General features: G+C 45.8%; 1 protein-coding gene across 1 annotated transcript; it reads right to left on the reverse strand.

Annotated features, from left to right (window-relative positions):
- Positions 1-3,694: 3,694 nt before the first annotated feature.
- Positions 3,695-7,966, reverse strand: LOC146195921 (uncharacterized). The gene is made up of 5 exons (XM_084597962.1): positions 7,893-7,966; positions 7,791-7,817; positions 7,419-7,471; positions 6,124-6,189; positions 3,695-3,878 (listed from the first exon to the last, which is right to left on the reverse strand). Exons 1-5 carry the CDS (start codon positions 7,954-7,956, stop codon positions 3,759-3,761), a joined length of 330 nt encoding a protein of 109 aa, XP_084454088.1. The 5' UTR covers positions 7,957-7,966; the 3' UTR covers positions 3,695-3,758.
- Positions 7,967-21,193: the final 13,227 nt, after the last annotated feature.

A 21,193-nucleotide genomic window follows, 5' to 3' on the forward strand; every position in this document is an offset into this window, starting at 1 on the left:
TTTAGCACCTTACACTCAATAAATCGTCACTCTATGAAGCGACAGTGTATGGGAGGAAGTAGCATTGATACGCAGTCTTGCTATGTATCTTTTGTTAGTAACACAGTTTTGTTAGTATCCCAAGTAGCACAAAGTGGGCTATAATGTGGCGGCCCGCACTGGGCCAATGGGGGAAACCTATATGTGCCCCATACCTGGATTGGCAACTCGTGCCCAGAGGGGCCCCGCATGGGCTACCCAATTTTGCTACAAGTGCTATGATGCACTGAGGGACAAGGCGGGAAATGTCAATACTAACATGGACAAGATAATCAAGGTAGCCGAGGAGTTCTATACGGACCTCTAAGGTAGCCAAAGTAGTCAGGAGAGAAATGAGATTGGTTGTAGTGAAGAGCAATTAGTCGTTCCGCCAGTAACAAAGGACAAGGTTAAGAAAGCCTTTGAAGCTATGAAAAGGGGGAAAGGATTTGGGGAGGTAAAATGCTGGAAGAACACTCATATTATCTTCATTCAGAAGAAAGGGGATGCTTAAGATTGAAAAAATAGAGACCAATCAGCTTACTATCCATTACGGACAAAGTATTTACTAATGTGGTCACTAATAGAATCTGAAGATCCTCAGACTTTAATCAACCAAACGATCAGCAGGATATTGGAAAAGATACTGTACCATCGATCACATTCATACTATCAACCAGATGATATAAAACTGCTCGGATTATGACTAGCTCCTATATATAGCATTAATTGAATACGAGAAAGCATTAGATCCGGTAGAAACCTCAGCAGTGGTGCAGGCGTTGCGAAATCAGGGAGTAGGTGAGCAATATGTGCAAGTACTGAACGGTATCTGTAGTAGCTGCACATTAACCATAGTTCTGCATAAAGAGAAAAAAACATTAAGATAGGTGTTAGCCAAGGGGACCCGATCCACGATCTTCCCAGTGCTATTTAAAGGCGATTAATAGGAATAGTTAGGCATCAGGATCGATGGAGAATATCTTAGTAATCTGCGATTCCCTTGACATTGCCTTGTTAAGTAACTCACATGGCCAATTGCAACTAATGAATAATGATCTAGATAAAAGCAGATAGGTAGGTCTAAAGATTAATATGCAGAGGTCTAATGTAATGTTTGACAGCCTAGGAAAGGAACAGCATTTTGATATAGGGAGCGAAGCGCTTGGAGTAAGAACATCCCCCTCCCCCCTTGCAAGAAAAAAAAAATCGAAAATGGTGGAGCGCGTGCGTATTCTCTGCACAATTTTGTGTTGCATGCAGACCTGAAATCACTGGCAGGAAAGTAAGCTTTACGGCGATATCCGATAGAAATATTTAGGATTAGATATTCATTCAAGTTCTTTTATATGACCTTTCGCAAATTTTATTACTTCTATCTTTATTGTAGGACTTTGTATTTTTCTACTTCTCTATCCTCCAATACTCGTATTTGCTCCTCCTTAACAATAAGTTCAGTCGTTCAGTCGGACACGACTGAACGACTTAACTGAACTGAACTGAACAATAAGATTATATTTTACTTACACGTTCCTCAAAGGCATCGATGCTTTACGACATTCCGAACATTTAAGATACTGCTTTTGTAACACACACACACACACACACACACACACACACACACACACACACACACACACACACACACACACACACACACACACACACACACACACACACACACACACACACACACACACACACACACACACACACACACACACACACACACACACACACACACACACACACACACACACACACACACACACACACACACACACACACACACACACACACACACACACACACACACACACACACACACACACACACACACACACACACACACACACACACACACACACACACACACACACACACACACACACACACACACACACACACACACACACACACACACACACACACACACACACACACACACACACACACACAAGCACCCCACCCCCTCAAAGGGAGAAGGTTATCTTACCTGGAGTCGTTCTCGTCTCTGCGCAGCCTGCTTATTACTGTCCAACCTCCACGGTAGCAGTTTGCTTGGGTATTTCCATGGAAACCTTCCTCTGGTTCTGCGTTCCTCCTCCCTAATCAGTGACTGCTCTGTCCTCACTAGCTACCATCGCAGCTTCAGGTTTCTCTGAATCTTTTATTAAATCCTCTACTTCGCCCCGCCCGTGACCGTAAAAAGGAATATTGCTCTGCTTGGTCACTGGACAGGCTCTGTCTGTAATTCTCGAAGGCTGCAGGAAACAACGCACTCCGAAGAACTTCTGCCAGCATTAATTTTTCATTCCATCATTATCGAAAATTTCTTAAAATGAACATCTCTTTGCGATAACAGTTCTTTATGCAGGAGTTGAATTATCGGTGCTGTCCCCTAGAGCAAGAATGCTGTACACATTGAAATGCCTATAAATGTGTTTTGTTTTTTTTTGCGATGTATATAACTTCGTGGCATATAAAGGATATGTTGTGATGGATGAAGAGTATGGTCATATAAATGGAAAAGGGTCAGCTGATGCAATGAAGTCCAGATGATGCGGTATCTGCGTTCAAGCGGCAGAAGACGAGTGTTGAGGCAGAGGTCTAGGCATTACATTTTGCCTTCTCCGTTAATGGAGCTGCCCAAATCGAAATTTCGCATTGAATGAGGCGGCAGAAAGAAATACTGCTGTAAAGGTCTTGGCTATCGTCTAATCAGCAAATGCGCCTACCTATTCGCTCTGATGCAGCCGAAATCATTTTATCTTGCAATTTATCTCAGTAAATACAATGCTCAGGTATGTGAACAGCAACTGAGCGCAGTACAGTGGTTACAGTATGTCGGCTGCATGCAATTTCTCCCATATAAAGCCTAGGACTGGCTTGCGAAGCCAGATAATTATGACGAAAATTAGAGGACTCACCTTGAACATAGACGCAGCTCCTCTCTCGTGTACCACGTGATTTCCTATTTGTTTTTTTGCGCATTGCTGCAGGGATTGCGCTTTACCTTTGCGGTCTTTCCTATATTCATGTCATCAACTACGCCCTCTGCGACACGTTCTGTATCTTATACTGCTTGAGTCATCATATTTCCTCAATCTCTTCAATCTGTCCGGTTTCTTATTTTGTGTGCCATTCGTTGTAGCCTCCGTGCTTGGAGAGTCATTTTCCCTAAAGCTGTCATTCACCACTGCACCGCTTAATACCCGGAGCCGAAATCATGCTGAACCTTCCTATTTGAGCGCCTGTACCTGGGAACGAACATGGGTGCAATAAGGCTTATACGAAAGGAAAATAACAAAAATGACGCATTCCTTATGTTTTCAACACACCAAGAAGGATAAAAATGAAGAAGGGGATGGTCTTTCTCTGAAATGGTCCGGTTACAGTACCTAATTTGAGGTTAGCAGCAGTCTTGTATGTCTCTATTTCTTTTGGTGTAGTATTAAGAAACTGTGTAATTCATGACGTCACACTAAGGAAGCAGACAACTTTCAAAGCGAATAGCTAACGGCCTGCATTTTCATTAGCTCGCACTAAAGAAATAACAAATGACGCATTTGTTTGAAAATAGCTTGCAGCATTTCTTTCTCTTTGGGTTTTGTGATAATTACAATTGTGTGCCTGAATGCCGAAAAATAAATGGTTGAAACGAGTTGGACGAATGTTGAGAAAGGGATTAATTTGTTTCTTTTATTCAGCTCTTGAGCGTGCTGAGCGGCTGGAGTTGCTTATCTGCAGGACTCCTCTTCAAAGGGAGGGCACATTCTTCGTTTAATGTTAACGCACTCTCCACCTTCGCAGTACCCGGCCTCGCATATCATTTCTCCATGACTCCAGTGAACCGAGAACTGAAAGGTAATGGAGAAACTGTACTGCGCGCCTGAAATCGATAGAGTGGCATTGTGTCGTCTGATCAGTTGCTCAATCTTTATAAAGTAATCAACCAAATGACTTCTATCGTTGGAACCCACACCACAGAAATGGAATATAGGTCTCTAATGTTGCCACAATATCTAGTTTGCTAAAGTTGGCCATATCTCACCGCAAGAATTCTTTTTTTTTTTTAAATTTAAGTAAATAGAACCTGAAAATACGGTACAGATGGTTTTGGGTCTGAATATATGAGGGCAGCGCACAGTACCGACCGCAGATTTTTAGCCACACAAACTACCCGTAACTATTCTTCCATTTCCAGCCAACTGCATGCGACATCTGGTAATACGTCTACATAAATACAGGGCTGAGGAGGTGAATCTTCATAAAAAAAAAAGAATAATAAACGTGCCGTTTTTGAAGGCCAGCATGATGACGAATATTTATTCTGGTGTACTGTGGCGATTACCTGTATAACCAGTATCGATAAATAGAAACACAATTCATAGTCTCACTGCACTTTTTCGCAGGTACGAAAAAAAAAGCAGTTATCAATGTTTCTGCGGCATTTTATTTTAATAATTAGCCTCGGTTACCATCACAAGTAGCAGCTATGTCACACGGAGCTGAAACATCAGCACTTCTGCTGTACATTTAGGATATTCGAACGAACTTGTAAGTTATGCTTTTCTACATATAAACTAATTGAGCACAGAGTAATTTTGAGTGACAGAACCTTTTAGATCGTAAACAGGAAATAACATAACTTCAGTGCGCCAGAAATAAAATGAACAACGAATGTTTTCTTCTCTGTTAGCTAATCTAATGGAGAAAACCTCGAGTAGAAATTGAATATTTTGTATAAATCTTCCTTTAAAACCCTGTGCTTCGTACTGTAATGTTTGCGCTAGCTAGGTTTAAGAAAACAAATCGTGAGGAGAACGTGCATTTTCACATCTTTGCACAGTGCTTCAGGTAACAAGTGCCACTTCTTAAAGAACGAAAGACACGGTCGTAAAACAGGGTATTAGCGCATGACTATATGCAGCCTTTACTTGGACATTGCCTACATATTCTTCCAGACAAGCAGAAGTTGTGATCAGCAAACATAGATTCGATTTTTATTGCTATTCTAAGCGCAAATTATAGCATGACAAATTTTACAATTGTGCCCAGACTTAGAGATTTTAGTTGATTCCTCCAGAAAAAAAAAAAAAAAAACCTGGAGCATACTGCTAATTTCCTTAGTGCACCTGGCATCAGAGCTATAACATTTGGGCTTTGACACAATACACTGCGCTCCAACGCCGCTATAGAAGCGACCTCACACTTCCTATTATTGAATTAGTTTACTGAAACTGAAGATATAAATGAGCCATCAGTTCCAAATATAAAAGAATGATGAGAGTTGGCGTTTCACTTTGAGCCTTAATTTAGTCAATGCGCTTAGTTTTATGCGGCTTCCTCAATCTCCATGCAGACATCGACGGCCCACCTCGAATAAACGACGAACAAGAATGGCAACACCCGAGATACCCGGAATGCTGGGAACACAATATTGTGTCACGTTTTGGTGACAACGCCGTCGGTGCCAAAATGAGGAAGGAGGCTTGAACTTCTTTGGAATAGACTGTTTATTAGCCTGACTAGCGCCAGCAAAAGAACTAAGCAATTGGCGGCAGTGATCGAAACAATCTTGCTCGGTGGTCGTCGAACAAAGAATGCCCGTCGCACGCGCCAGCGCTCAATTTAAAGGCGGCAAAAAAACTTCGAGATAAAACCGCAGACCGTGACTAGCATAACCCGGAACATTGCAGAAACACAAGCGAGTGGCCGAAATCTGCTAGGTACATCTCGATGCATCTTGCACGACAAAGAAAACGATAAAGCAGCCTCTCGCGACAACGAGCATGAACAAACAAAGAATAAAGAATATTTCCGTGCGCTAGAATCACAGTGATAAGATCGCATGCCGGCGGCTGCCGAAAAACAGCAAATAAAGATTTGAATGTTCGCAGCAATAGTTTGGAACTGTGTACTCCGCGAATGCACTAATGGAGTAACGCCGAGCCAGCGAGATCCCAAGAATATATCAGCCTGACACGCATATGCAAACCTATCCTGAAGATCAGAATAAAGCTGCGAGTGAGCGAAAAGAGATGAAGGTAATACTGTACTACTTCCCAGCTGCCTAAGCGCAAAGAAGTCCAGTGTACTTACCTGACATCTCAATCCGTCTTCAAGGTTCTGGCCCTTTTCGTCCTTGCAGAAAGGCACATCAAAGTTCTGCAAAATAGATGTACAGGCTCCTGTCCGTTTAAAGCTTATACATTCAATGAAATATATATAAAATATAACAATAACGACGCAAGTTAATTCACCGCAAACCTCGAAGTGTTACTATATATTCGCACTAGTTTTTGGTTAAAAAAAATTCAGGGGGCACTTTGGCTCACTAAAGCAAAGCAAAGCCGTAATTAAAGACGGGTGCCGTTAGACAGTAAAACGTAATTACCGGCAACCCAAAGTCCCAATTCTGTAAGCGTAAACCTTCACTAATTGCCTATAACCAATCATCTAATTAGCACAAGCATAATGATTAGATAATTACCCAGTCGAAAAGAACTACAAAATATCCTGTAGTTCTGACGTAACCATCAGATATTTCTGTAGTTCTGTAGTACTTTTGTGTAGTTCTGTAGTTTTTCTGTAGCATATGTCTGTTGTGTGTAGTTCTGTAGCACTTTTCTGTTGTAACTACAGAAATTTCTGATGTTACTAAAGAATATTCTTTTGTCACAACAGGTTTCCCGTCAAAAACCACACAGAAATTCTGTCGTAACATCACAAAATTTTCTGTAGTTTTTTTCCGACTTGGTAGGGTATTGTACTTCAGTCAATTACCAGTACAATGTATACTTATCAGTTAACCTTAGTTCCTTTTCAGCAAGCGCGAACTTGCACTAATGGCCTAATTAGCAACACTATGATAATTAGTTATTTAGTGTAATGAACTATCACTTCTCTCAATTTTAAGTGCACCCTCGCTTGACTACGTCCATATTTAGGAAACCAATGATTAGTTATTGAAGACAATTAGGTTATTAAGCCAATTGGTTATTAAATAATTAAATAAACTCAGTCCCACTTACTTGGAGCATCACTATACCATTTCTTTAAATGGTTGTATGGTTAGTAGCCAAAGTACAATTAGCCCCGTTTGAAATTCGCGCACTGTGACGTCACGACCATTTCGAACAATTGAAAATCGTGACATTTTTAACGACAACTGCTTACAGCGATGAGGCACTAAAGGCTTCCGCCTTAATATGATTTGTTTGAGTACCCCCGCATTCAGAGTGGAGGAACTAGGCGAGTAAATTTGTATGCACGAGTACTTCTTTTCAGAAACCGCTGGCCGCTTTTCGAAAAAATGTTTTCGTTTATATATTTCGATTATGCTTGTTTGTTACAAAACGCTCGGCAAAGGTGTGACAGTAGATTATAGCACTAACCTTGGGAGGGGTGAATGTTCCTTTCACTTTGCAAGTCCCCTGCTCCTCTTTTCCTAAAGTGGAGAAAGTAAAAAAAAAAAAAAAATGGGACGTAATTTGTACGCAAAGTATATTTTTGTCAAAAAAAGACAATACATAATGAATTATTCCTAAATGCCTCAAAAACAAAATATATCCCGCAGCATATCCACCTTACGTTCTTTGAAAAAGAATGCCACCCAAATGAAATGTAGTGTAGTTGGAAACACTACTGTGCGGGGTACGAAGTTCAGTCGGATGTAATATGCCCTGTAATCAATCTAGGGTTTGTAGATTTACCACTCTGGAATAGATGCAAAGGAATGACTCTCTAAAAGTCAAGAATTTACTCACCATTAGGGTCTGAGTACAAGGAGCTTCCTGCGAAATAAGTTGATTGTTAAATAGTCTCAGAGTGGTAAACTGCGTTGCTTAAAACATTAACATTAGACTTACTTTCCGCATTACTTTGCAGGAACCCCGTAACAGCCAGAAGAACAATGAAAATCAAAGACTTCATTGGACTCGGGCTGTCAAGAGAATTTCTCACCTGCGAATAACAAGAGTATGTACGGCAAGCATTAGAGTCTGATCGCATTATGCACCAAAAACGCATTTTAGTTTTTGGAGTCTGCGAAATGTCTAGAGCGACAACCATATATTTTAATTTCGAATGCATTCGGGCTATACTGTATCTCGCAGGCCTGTCTTAAGCCTTCCGCATTCTCGTGCTTATATACTCTGTTTTCGGTATTCTTCATGTGCGTCATATCTTATAGCTGCCCTGTTAGCTCCTTTGCAGTGACATCCACACTCCTTGACAGGTCCAGCCACGCTTATTTGCACTTCACAGCCTGTTCGACCCCGGTAGCTTCGTCACTCTCGGCGCTGCACTCAGTGGCACTGGAGGCCACAACCTTGTAAGCACGCGATACACATACGGCACGTGGAGGAGTTCGGACGGTGCCCGCCGTGTCGGGCGAATCTACCACGGGCTAGGCCACTACAAGACACGCGAAACGGCACAAAACTGCACATAATAGAGGCCAGGGAAATCGCCGAAGTGAACGTTTAAGAGAACGGTACAGTGCTCGCGAGCGAAAGCTGCTAACTTTCCTACCAATCGTCACTTGGCGTGGAAACTGCACCTTCCTGCACATTTGTGCACGCATCTAACCTGCCTCCTATGAGCCCGAACTTCAGGTAAAGGGTAGATACACATTGAACGGCATCTTCTACATTGCCCAATCATTAAAACGTCAATAGCACACTAGACTGTACTCATAATTTCGACTTCCGATTCGGAAAGCTGCATGCGTTTTGGCGAGCTCAACGGGTAACCATGATCACGACTCATCGTGACGCGGTAGAATCGCCGACTTGCGAGAAGAGCTCCGCTTCGGGAGAGGCCCTGCATGACATCGTGAACTCATGGTAAATCAAACCGCGGCAAAATATTGACAGGGATACCTCGGCTGTCGGAGCCGCATGAAGGTGCAAATGTACAGTTGCATATAGCAACTGGGCTTATTGTGCCACTAAAGTAAAGCTCATAAATTGGGAGCCGAATACAAAAATATAAAACGTAACTGTATCACCAACGCCGCGGCATATAGGTAATTTAGGAAATAGAGTTAGCTCACCTGTAACGCGATCGCAGCACCAAGGCCAGACAGAAGGCTGGAACCTTTCTTCATCCTCCTCACTTTCTTTATATGTTCTCAACGTCGTTTTTCACTCTACATTTTAAAGCTGCACAAAGAAACTATGTTCTACTATATATCGACGCTAAATGGATAGGTCTGCCTTCTTATATTTCGAATATATTCTGAAACCTCGTTTTCGGAGTGGTAATTACGTGAGAAATAATTACTTGCGTATTACGAGGTAATCACAGCCCGCCCTACACCAAAATGCTCTTTTCAAGTTTTCAATGAGATTTAATTTGAAAGTTTCTATTTTAATAAGCGTGCTCGCCGCTTTTGGATATCGTCGCCTCCTTTAGTGCTACACCATTTTTACGTTGAATAGCAGCGAAAATAAATACAGAGTTTTGAGTTACTGGACAAGTTCTTAACTCTACCGGTAGAATCGTTATGCAAATCCGCCTGTCAATACTCCCGAAGCGATGTAGAAAAAGAAAGCTGGATGTGAAACCGAAGTGAGTCGCTGACGCAGCTGCGCATATTTTCCGTACCAAACGAGACTCCTACATAGAGTTTCGTATTCCGTTTTTACTGTACGCCATCTTTCTGTGCCTCGGTGTACATGAAGCTGACACAGCAGCGTTAAGAATACGTACTCATCGAACACACAGTGTACGGATTTAAGCCAGCCTCTAAAATTACGCCGCGGCTCTTCTACGATGTGCCATGCAAATTATATCGCTCTGTCGGCTTCCAAAAATAATGACCACGCAACTGACAATGAGTAGCTGAAAGTTATATGAGTGTACGCTACGTGGCGCAGTACCACAGGCCGTACTGTATGCAGTGCACACATGATCTCCGAAGCAACGCATCTGTACCGAGATTCTTGGCCGTCTCTGGCCAACTGTGACCAGCAATTCCTAGACTTAATTATGCATAGCGTGGCGCTCCCGCGGTGACACACGGTTGGCGCTTTGGCGCAGAGTTTGGGTGTGATCGTTTACGACAAGCGCTCTCTGGCCAAACGAAGGCAGCGCACATTCGCTGGTGATGAAAGGCACTCGCCGTAGCTTTGAGGAATGGTGCCTATCAGGTATTGTGTGCTTCGGTGTACGGTTGGGATCATGTTGAACGTGGGCTGGTAGCCTTCGTTAGTGCATCGTTGTCGGGTTGATCGGGGAGGACGAAGCCGTCACAGATTTCTGCTAGGCCATAAAGAAATGTTGTACCAAGAATGCTCTGACCAAGGCCGTTGAAATTACGCTGCCTTTCAGCCAGTGACATCGGCCGGCTATCTGACGTTTGCACAATACATCTAGAACAGCAAGCATGGAAGTTGAGGTTGAAGCACATAACAGCAAATACCTACCGGCTCAGTGATACGCCGCGAAACAAAGTGCGTGGGATGTAAGTGTAGGACAGGCCCTTCGATTTTGGCACCGTTGTTTTTGCAACATGTGATCACCGGATTACTGCTCTGCTTCCTGCGCCTCTCTTGCGCTCAGTTTTGGTTTCATGCACAAAAAAGGGTTGGAATTCTTCCCGCTCCAATACTTCAGAAAACGGCTTTTCCTTCGTTTCAAAGACTAGAGTGATATTATATTGTTCATGGCTTCCAAGTACTCATGACTAACCACCCAAATTCGATAATTTCAAAGTTAATTAATGGGTTGGAAACAATTAGGTCGATAATTAGAGGCATTTTGAAGCATTTTTTGTACCTTGTGGAAGAATGGTTTGGTTTGGTTTGTGGGGTTTAACGTCTCAAAGCAACTCAGGTTATGAGAGACGCCGTAGTGGAGGACTCTGGAAGAATGGTTGTTGTTGCATTATATATACTATTTTCGTCGCCCTATTTTAAGGAATGTTTAAATTCCTACTTGCTACAGAGGGTAGACTAGGAATTTACCTTTTAAACTAACAAGTAAGTTGAATAGACTTGGGCGAAAATTATTCTAATAAGAAGACTCTCTTTACTCAATCTGGTATGGGGAGGCACTGTCATCCTTTAATGATTAATATTATTAATTGGTTCACAGGAAAGGAAAGGCGCAGTATCTGTCACACTTGTTTCTGTGGACACCTGAGTCGTGCCGTAAGGGAAGGGAGGAAGGTGGGAGTTAAAGTGGAAAGAGAGAAAGAGGAGCCGTAGTGGAGGGCTACGGAGGCATTTCGTCCACCTGGGGACCTTTGTGGTTTGTGCGGTTTACCGTCCCAAAGCGACTCAGGCTATGAGAGACGCCGTAGTGGAGGTTGGTTGGTTGGTTCATAGGAAGGGAAAGGCGCAGTATCTGTCACACTTGATCTGTGGACACCTGAACCGCGCCGTAGGGAAGGGATGAAGGTGGGAGTGAAAGTGGATAGAGAGAAAGGGGGGCTGTAGTGGAGGGCTACGGAGTAATTTCGACCGCCTGGGGATCTTTAACGTGCGCTGACATCGCACAGCACACGGACGCCACTTCGTTTCGCCTCCATCGGAACGCAGCTGCAGAGGCCGGGATTCGATCTCGGGAACTCCGGCACAGTAGTCGGGCGTCTTACCACTGCACCACCCCAGCGGGGAGGACTCCGGAGGTAGTGGAGGAATCCGGAAATTTCGACCACCTGGGAGGCGTTGCAAAACAGGAAGAAATCCGAACCCGACCGCGGCGGATGCGTTTCGGTGGAGGCGAAATGAAGAAGCGTCCGTGCGCTGTGCGATGTCAGCGCACGTTAAAGATCCCCCTTACCCCGCCGGGGTGGCGCAGTGGTTACGGCGCTGTGCGACGTGCACTCACATCACACAGCACACGGGCGCCACTCCGTTTCGCCTCCAACGAAACGCAGCCGCTAAGGCCGAGATTCGATCCCGCTTCCTTGGGCACAGTAGTCGAGCGCCGTAACCACTGCGCCCCCCCCCCGGCGGGGTAAGGGGGATCTTTAACGTGCGCTGGCATCGCACAGCGCACGGACGCTTCTTCATTTCGCCTCCACCGAAACGCATCCGCCGCGGTCGGGTTCGGATTTCTTCCTGTTTTGCAACGCCTCCTGGTTTGAATACTGAGCAAAATGCCGAAGTTTTGCTGCCATTTAATGTCGCTCTTGGGTTGATTTAAAAATGCTATTTATTGTTAAGAACACAAAACTCTTCACAATATAGCCTCCGTTCTATTTGGCTGCAATTCTGGCGCTATGATCAAATGACGCTTTTACTTTTGGCTAATTCAGTCTTTAGTTCCGTTATTGTACCCGCTGAACGATGTAAGCTCGGCTTGCGTCTCTAATTCATTCCCACTGTTTGCTCTCAGAACCGTTATGTAATGACTTGAACCTCCTCAATGTTTACTGAGCCCTTGCAGCGCCTTTTTGTCTCAATGTGAAGAGATAGCTATATAGCTAAAATGACATTAGCATGCGTTTTTATTCCAGTCTGAACTCGTCCCTTTCCTTAAGATCGCACGTAATTATTTCAATTATGAAAAGCCTCCTGGGTATCTAACAAATTTCCCGTATTATAGAAAGCATATTCGTCTTTAACCATGTCAACATACATGTAACATTCACACACCTAATCTGATACTGATCGCTTTATAACACTTGAAGACCTTGAAGGTCCTTGAAGTAATGAGGCAGTCAATTGTCGGTGCCGCCCTTTTATCAACATAATTTATGCAACGTACGTGTTGCATGCAGATGCATTTTTTGGGCCATTGTTAGTATGTTATCCGTGAATGTTCTTTTTTTTTGTGATGTGAACCTTTGCTTTTGGTCTTCACTATTTCATTAAACCTGATCGATCAGGGGCGAGGGGGGCATTCGGTCGCGGCGAAAGAGCGGACACAGTTCACATGCACTCCGCAAACTGTCATTTGCGGCCGGAACAACTCATGGCATACATCTCAAATTGGCATCACCTGCCTGCAACCTACTGACACCTACCCTTCTCTGTTTGGCCAACCACATCAAGATACAAGTTCATCTTTTTGCTCACCCCGCTACGCTAAAAGGCTAAGCCTCGCAGTGCCGACACCGTACGCCGTAAGAGACGCAGCTTCGCGCTCGGACGCCCCAGCACGTCACTGCCCTGACGGCGGAACGGAACTGTTTGTAGTAGAGGGAGAAGATATGTCACCCTCGGAATGGCTGCCAATGGCTGCCAATCAGTGCACGACAACCGAAGCCAGAATCGCAAAGCCTCCCCAACCATTACGCGGAAACTGCCTCAAGCCACGGTGGGACGCCGGCCCCGAACGCCCCAACTCTCTGTCACAAACTACTCCAAGCTACCCATTGGCGACCATTAAGATCAGCCCCCGCCCCCATGGCGGTCTGAATTCCTCGATTTTAAACGGCATTTTGCTTCACGATGCCATTTTACAAGCAGCAGGTCATGACGTGGCGACGGCAGTGGCACACCACTTGTCCAGCTATGCCACATGCCCTGCAAATTGGCAAGTTGTCGGTGGTAAGCCAAGGTTGGAAACGTTGGGGGTGCGGCCGAACAGCAAGAACGGGAATGACTCCAGGGGAAGATCAAAAAGTACTAAACACTTGGCTGTCAGGATATTTCAGCGTAAGTAAGCGGCGCTGAAATAGGATGCGCAGCAGCAGGAGGCGTTCCAACAGGAGGCGGTTGACAAGCTGACGGTATGGCCTCGGATACTTACTCCCAGATCATGTGTTGAAGCGTTGATGCCAGATTTGATGGCAGCTCGGCCCAGAGGGAAGCAGCTACAGCTGCCGAGCGACCTCCTCACGGACAAACTGCTGGATCTGGATCTCGAGAGAACTGATGACTGCTGTCGTCACGTCGACGTTGTTCTAGTCCTGTGCTGAGAGCAATCGAGAGAAGACTCACCCTCGAAGCAGCTCGTCATAACTCTGACGCAGATTGACGATCTCGCTTGGGGAGATGGGGCTCTTGAGGTCAAGCATGTGAGAGGCGTCGCCCTCAAAGCCCTCGAGCGCATGCTTAATGCGGTCAACCTGCGCCATTCATGCACTGAAGTGCTTGCATAGGTCGAGGACGTCTTCGATATAACTGCTGAAGCTTTCACTAACATGCTGGGAGCGAGAGCGACGACGCTGCTCAGCGCGAAGTTTGCATGCCAATAAAGTGGTCTTGAAAGCAGACCAGGTGGTGAAGTCCGATTCGTGGTTTTTGAACCATAGGTTCGCAAAATCCGTCAAGTAGAAGACCACACTTGTTAGCTTCATGCTGCCGTCTCACCGGTTGTGAGCGCTCACCGGTCGTAGGAGGACAGCCAGTCTTCCACATCAAGATCGTCCGCGCCACTGAAAATAGCACGATCCCGTTGAAGAAGCGCATCAGGGCAGGGTGCGGGTGGCGATGAAAAAGCGATTGGTTGGATGGCGTAAGATGACATCGTGGTAACGAGGGTACTTCTGTGTAGCTCCAAAATTAGTCCTCGCACACTCCATATAACAAGCTTTACGGCAGAGCGAGCCACTTGCAGGTCCTGGCTCGATCAGCTGGTGATCGCGTCTCTTGCCGGTGCGCTGGCGCCAGGTCATATTTTTTAGAATTAAAATAAAATTTGACTGAAGAACATTTTAGGCAGAAGGGACCGGCGGATTTGTGCGTATGCCCGATTCTAGTCAAGCGTCTTATTTTCAGATTTTTATTTAGAGCGCTATCTCCAATTATCGATTTCCGAGTTTCGCGTTTCTCTGGCCATAGTATCTCATGTGTTGTATAGGAGGCGTGATGTGTCCATGCGCCGCATGCTGTCTCATCTCGCGTTGCGCCGCAAACATCGTTTTCATTATTGTCCCCAGCCACAGGGTCATTATGCTATCTCTGGAGCTGATCACGGTTCATGTAAACCTGCACCACATTTTAGCGCTGTGCAGTAAACATCGTATTCAAAAAGGTTTTACCGCAAAACACACTCGTGCTTTGCACTCAACATAACCGTCTTCATGAGTTTCCTCTGCACTACCCCTTCATTTATTTTCTTAAATACGCCATGCACATAGGCCAAGTCGTCTCAGACAGGCTGCTTAGGCCATCGAAGAACCCGGGCTAGTCCGTCACCGAAAAGCTTAAAAAGTGCGGAATAAAGCCATTATGAAAGCGGCAGCACAGACTCTGGCATCGGCTGAAAGCCAATACAAGTGGAACTGAACTCAAGGATAGGGGATCGCCTAAAATATTTTCGCTTCTAAAAGTACAAACTGGAACAGCTATTATAGCTTGTTACCTTCTTGTGACCTTGCTCAGGTCAGTCATGGTACCTATTTTTAGAGGTTTAGCATCCCTGCCTTCCGCCCTCCTTTTCTGCTCTCTCTAGAGGTAACGGTAATCAGGTAATGCACTGCTGTAGGTTTGTTATACCACAAATCTTGAATAAATTATCCAATTTATGACGCTTTCACACAATGTATACCCAAAAATGAAAGGAATCGAGCACTAATTTCGTACAAATCATGACTGTACGAAAACAGCATACTTTAAAAATCTATAGGGCACCAAATGCCGCCCTTAAAATAGGAGCTGCCTTTCAGCCGCACCGATTTTATTATCGTGCATTGTACGCCGACAAAAAAGTTTTGTTCATCACCCTCGGCGATCCTCGGGATATTCCATTTATTTCATATTTTTGCACTTTCATTGTTTGCACTTGCCGACGTGGCAAATATTCGTTTTGTTATTGCGGTTAGTAATGCACTGACAGAAAAAAAAAGATATAATTTTACATCCCCCGATTTACGACAAAATGGTAGGCCATGGGATGAATCATTAAAAATTGCACATTCCAGCAGCATTCAGCGCCTCCTAAATCTGACATTTAAATTGAAGACCACGACGCTTAGATTTAAATGCACAATCATTTACACACGAGATATCTTGTGGTGTATGCCGGAAACATACAATAAAGATCGGGAGCGCTCAAGGAAACAATTACACAATGTCAGGTTTACGTAAACCGCTACTTGCCTGCGCTGTATCGATGTGATAGATTCAACGACTGCTTAATCCATCCGACGGCAATGATGCGAAATGTGTTCCGTGCGTCTAGTCTTTATGTATATGTGAAAACTGCCTCGAACGGATATGGGTAGACATTATGTCCGGATGAGTGGCCTAGATTTCAAGACCAATTTTTTTTTCACACATCAATACACCTAAATCCGATGCAAGGTCCTGAAGTGCACAACAGAGAGTTTTAATACAATATGTGACTTTCTATTTTTGAGCCTAACTTTCTAGTGAGGATTTAATGGCTTGGCCACAATCATTGTGATAACAATACATGCGTGCAAACGTATCCATTTTTTACTTAAGTCAGAATTTTTTTGAATATTTTGTCCAGCTGTAGACTACCTTGCAAAAGGCAATGTAAGTTGCGAAACAACAGGAAAATGATATTTTTGTGGATATAATGACTGACAAATACTCATGCCTTGTTACGCCTAGCAATGTTGTTGTACACCTTGGTTATTTTTATGCTTAGTGATTCTGGCGAAAGAAGCTGCGAAATCTATTGGCAATGAGTGGTTCATAAATTACGTAATACCTGAAATCGTTTTAGGCCAAATATCACGCTATATTTATTGAAACCTGAATCTCTGTGATTACTGTAGTATGTAAATGCGTTCGTAAAAAATGTTCAACGAATTGCAAAGGTGCACCTTGTGGATTGACGCAAATATTCGGTGAGGAGGATCCATTGTGAGTCAAAGCCGCTCCGTGGAGCAGGTAAGACTGCTCCGCTGATTTCGACGGAGCCGCCCGGAATTTTGCGTGGCATATTCCTTCAGCGGCTCTCTCAGCAGCCTGTCGTCGTCGCTGCGCCAGCTCCACCCTTAGCACTTTGTAGCAGATTCCCGTCGCGAACTGGCGCTCTCTCTCGGCGACAGTGGGTCGGTTGGCAGCCTGAGCTGACAGAGCAGTTGCAAAGTTATGCACGAAAACTGTATGCCCTTGTATTTCGTAAATTTGAGGTCATTCAGTTTCTGCTCTGCTTAGCTTTACTGTGCACCGCAACATTTTTAATTTGAAAACGTGAGCTCCTATTTTGTGCGGCCGCGTTCGGCTGTGTGAACATGAACGAAATAAGCGCGTACAGATCGAAACGCGGCTGCCGAGGCCGGGATGTGGGATTGAATTCCTGGCCTCGACGGCCGGCCGGATGGAAGCGAAAATGCAAGGCGCCCGTGTGCTGTGCAATGTCAGTGCACGTTAAAGAACCCCAGGTGGTGAAATTTACGGTGTCCTCCCCTACGCCGTCTCTAATATTCTGAGCCGCTTTGGGACGTTAAACCTCACAAACCAAACCAAACCAAACCTAACCGGACTGTTGATATTAACATTTCAAGAAGCAGCGGTAGCAACACTGAGCTGTTATAGGTTAAAAAAAAAGCGACACTCCTACATAAAGCGCGGCTAGGCAAGCTCAAGGGATAGCGGGGCTTACTTCCTGTTTTTTTTTTACTTTAATCCTGTGGTGGCACCCGTCTCCTCCTTAACCTGTAATTTTCGAGAATAATAATAATAATAATTGGTTTACAGGTAAGGCAAGTCACGGTATCTGTCACACTTGTGAACACCTGAACCGTGCCGTAAGGGAACGGGGAAGGTGGGAGTAAAAGTGAAAATAGAGAACGAAGAGCCGTAGTGGAGGGCCCGAGAGTAATTTAGACCCACTGGAGATTTGTAACGTGCGCGGACGTTGCACAGCACACGGACGCCTCTCCGTTGCGCCTGCATATATACGTATGGAATGAATGAATAAATGAAAAAAACTTTATTTATACAAAGGGAACTCTTTCGGCATGGATGGAGCCCTCAGTCCAATACCCCAGTGGCCTTTGCCGTTTTGCGCGCTCTGTCGATCAGTTTGAGCTGGTCATCAGGTGTCGAGCAGGACAGCGCAGCCTCCCACTGCTCCGGTGTTGGTGTGGTGTTTATTGGCACTACCTGTGTTTGTGACACGACCACACAGCATGGTAGAGGGTAGGGGGTTGCCCGCATAGTGGAGATTTATTCTCATATGTTGTGGGATGGTTTTTACTGAGTGGACTCAGGTTGGGGTATGTGTTAGTCTGTAACTGTCTTCAGGCAACCGATTGCTCTGGTCTTCGTGGGGTGGTGGGTACATCCTACTTGAGGCTCTTTGATGTTCAAGGATGGCTTCATAGCGCCTAGTGACTGCGTCCAGATCCCCGTCGTTGTGCTGGCGTATGCTTGGGCATTGACGTCGGTACGTTGGCTACCTTTGACAGTATCATGGCCCAGTGTACACGTTATGAAGCTTCGAAAACGTGATTTTCCTTGCCTTGAGTGTGCGGATGGCCACAGTGAATATGCGTGCGCTGCTATATCTTCTGCATGCTTCTTGCGAGTCCGTAATGATTTGTGTAGTAGCCTCCTCGCCCTGGTAGGTGATAGCGAGATCGATTGCCGCTTCCTCAGCCTCGAGAATGTTGTTGCTCTTGATCGAGGCGCAGTTGTTTTTCCTAAGCTGGTGATCAACCACGCTGGTTAAGCTTCGTATTGTTCTTTGTATGCGGTAGCATTGTAGTACAATATATTTGTTTCCCTGCGAACCTTCTTTCGTGTGTCTCCGATCTTGCCTCTCTTCTGGCCTTGTGTATTTTGGGATGCATGTTTTTTGGAATCGGGTTGACCTTAATGATCTCTCTTTTCCTTCGGTATGCTTCCCGTGCTATTTATTTCTGCGCAAGCGTCTCTCATGCCCAGTATATTCAGCGTGTTCCATCCCTTTTGCGTCTGCATGAGTCTTATTTCCTGTGCGAGAAGATGGGCCTCGATGTGCTCTTGCACTTTATTGTTTATGCCCAGTTCAGAGAATTTTTCCGTCGAGGTGTTGACCAGCAGTCCAAGCGCGCATTTGTAAGCTTTCCTCAGGATTGCCTCCAGTTGTTCCTTTTCCTGTTCTAGCGCAATTTGGTAGGGGACACAATATACAATGCGACTTACAACGAGGGCCTGTACCAGCCTACATGTGTCCTCGACGCAAGAATCTTCAACAGAAGACGAGGCATATCTGAGGAGGACACATCGAAACGATTTTCGAGTCTCCGCATAATTTTGCAGATGCTCGTCCATGTTCCGTTAGTAGGGCGGCTTCACAGTTACCCTAAAGAAGAGATCTCGGGCTATCTCGTGGGCCGCTTCGTTGTCAGGAACCAACGCATGTGTAGGGGTCCAAATTTGGCTAATGTTTCTGTTTAGTCATCTGCTGGCTAGAATCCTTGCCGCTTCCTGCGAGGCGAAAAGCAAGGCGCCCGTGTGCTTTGCAAATGTCAGTGCACGTTAAAGAACCCCAGGTGGTCGAAATTTCCGCGTCCTCCACTGCGCCGTTTCTCATAGTCCGAGTTGCTTTGGGATGGTAAACCCCAAAAGCCAACCAACCAACCAATCAGCTTCCGGCGAGACCTTACTCTTTCCAAAATTCCACATGGCCCTTTTGCTATCGCTAATTATGAAACTGGCTTCCCACGGTGGCTGCGTTTCGATGGAGCCGAGCCTTAGTGGCGTTCGTGTGCTGTGCGATGTCAGCGCATAGTAAGGATCCCCAGGTGGTCGAAATTACTCCTTAGCCCTCCACTACGGCTCCCCTTTCTCCCTTTTCACTTTCATTGCCACCTTCCTTCCCTTGCGCGTCCACATGCGCAACCGACTTGCTGTCCATGTTTAGTGCTTCTGCTCTCTGCTCTCTCCCCTCTGGGGGAGGTGTTGAAAGGTGGCAGTTCCTGGCCCTACGGGGCTGGGACGGTAAGTAAACGCCGCTTGCGGCAGGGGCTAGCCAGCCACCGAATTTTATCTGTTGTAGGCCGTCATTGCATCCGCCACTGCTTCTGTGGTGGAGGAGAAGGAGGACAAAACATCGTTATTTATTTAGTCAGCGAGGTAGGGGGGGGGGGGGGTCTTCAGTCCAGGGTCCCGTTTGCCGTGGCTGCAGTAACAGCGGGGCGAGCCAGCCATTACTGGCGCTCCGGGCAGGGGTCCTGCAGGGTGGCCTCCCAATCTTCCATGCAGGGGTTGAGGATTAAAGAAGGGGTGGTGGTGGTAAAAACATTTAATGTCAATGATATGAATAGTGGGGGCGAAGCCCCCTACATGGCACTTGGGTGCTCCCTCACTGTGAGGAGGGCACCCTTACAAAGCGAAGGATAGCCCTTGGAGCGCTATCCTTCTCATAGCACTGGAGACGATCCGGCGCTGGTCTTGAGCAGAAGTGCTGGTCAGTAGAGTTTCCCAGTAAGACTCCGCCACGGTCGGTGATGGGGGATGAGGGAAGGTGGGGCATGTGAGGAGGGTGTGTAGGAAATCTCATGGTTTGCCGCAAAGTTTGCATGAGGAGGGAAATTGATCTGGATATCTGGCATGTAGTAGTATGGGGTATGGAGCAGTGCGAGTTTGTAGTCGTCGCCTGTGTGCGGCCTGCGCTATGGTAAGGGCCGGGCTGGGGGTGCGTATTCTCTTCGTTTGTCCCGGTTATATGAGAGAGTATCGTGGAAGGAGAGCAGACGCTCCTCGGCCTGTAGAAGGGGCTCATCTCCTCCTGCCTGGAATGTGAGACCTCGGGCTAGAGAATGAGCCTCTTCGTTGCCAGGGCGGCCGGCATGTGCTGGCGTCCAGATAAGGGTTACAGGGTGCCGGGGCTGCCAGAAGCGTAGTAAGCGAGCAGCGGTGCGAGATATGTAGCCATTGGCATAGTTTAGAATGGCAGATTTGGAGTCAGAGATAATTATGTTGGCAGATGTAGAGGTCAGAGCAAGCGCAATGGCTGCCTCTTCTGCCTCTATGGCCGAATTGGTGATGATTGAGCTGGAGGTTAGAAGTTTTGCTTGATTGTCGGCTACCGCCAGGGCCATACGGTGGCCTGATGTATATTCCGCTGCGTCCACATAGACCACCTCATGGTCCTCGCTATACTGTTTGTGGAGGGCCCGAGCCCTTGCTATTCTGCGGTTCCCATCTCGCTCAGGGTGCATGTTCTTGGGGAGGGGGGGTATATTGAGGTTAGAGCGGAAGATAGAGGAAAGGGGGACACCCTTGGTAGGGTGTGTAGTTGGGTTTAGGTTTAATTTGGATAATAGAGCGCGGCCAGCCTCTGAGTTCGATAGACGGTATAT

Source organism: Amblyomma maculatum, chromosome 3 (assembly GCF_055883805.1).
Source record: "Amblyomma maculatum isolate TAMU_Amacu chromosome 3, ASM5588380v1, whole genome shotgun sequence".
Classification (NCBI taxonomy): domain Eukaryota; kingdom Metazoa; phylum Arthropoda; class Arachnida; order Ixodida; family Ixodidae; genus Amblyomma; species Amblyomma maculatum.

Bases quoted from the DNA above. Each gene is read 5' to 3' on its own strand.
- LOC146195921 (XM_084597962.1), bottom strand. From the start codon at position 7,956: ATGAAGTCTTTGATTTTCATTGTTCTTCTGGCTGTTACGGGGTTCCTG. The intron at 7,818-7,892 runs GTAAGTCTAATG...CTTATTTCGCAG, and splicing joins CCTGCAAAGTAATGCGGAAA to GAAGCTCCTTGTACTCAGAC. The intron at 7,472-7,790 runs GTGAGTAAATTC...TCTCCACTTTAG, and splicing joins CTTGTACTCAGACCCTAATG to GAAAAGAGGAGCAGGGGACT.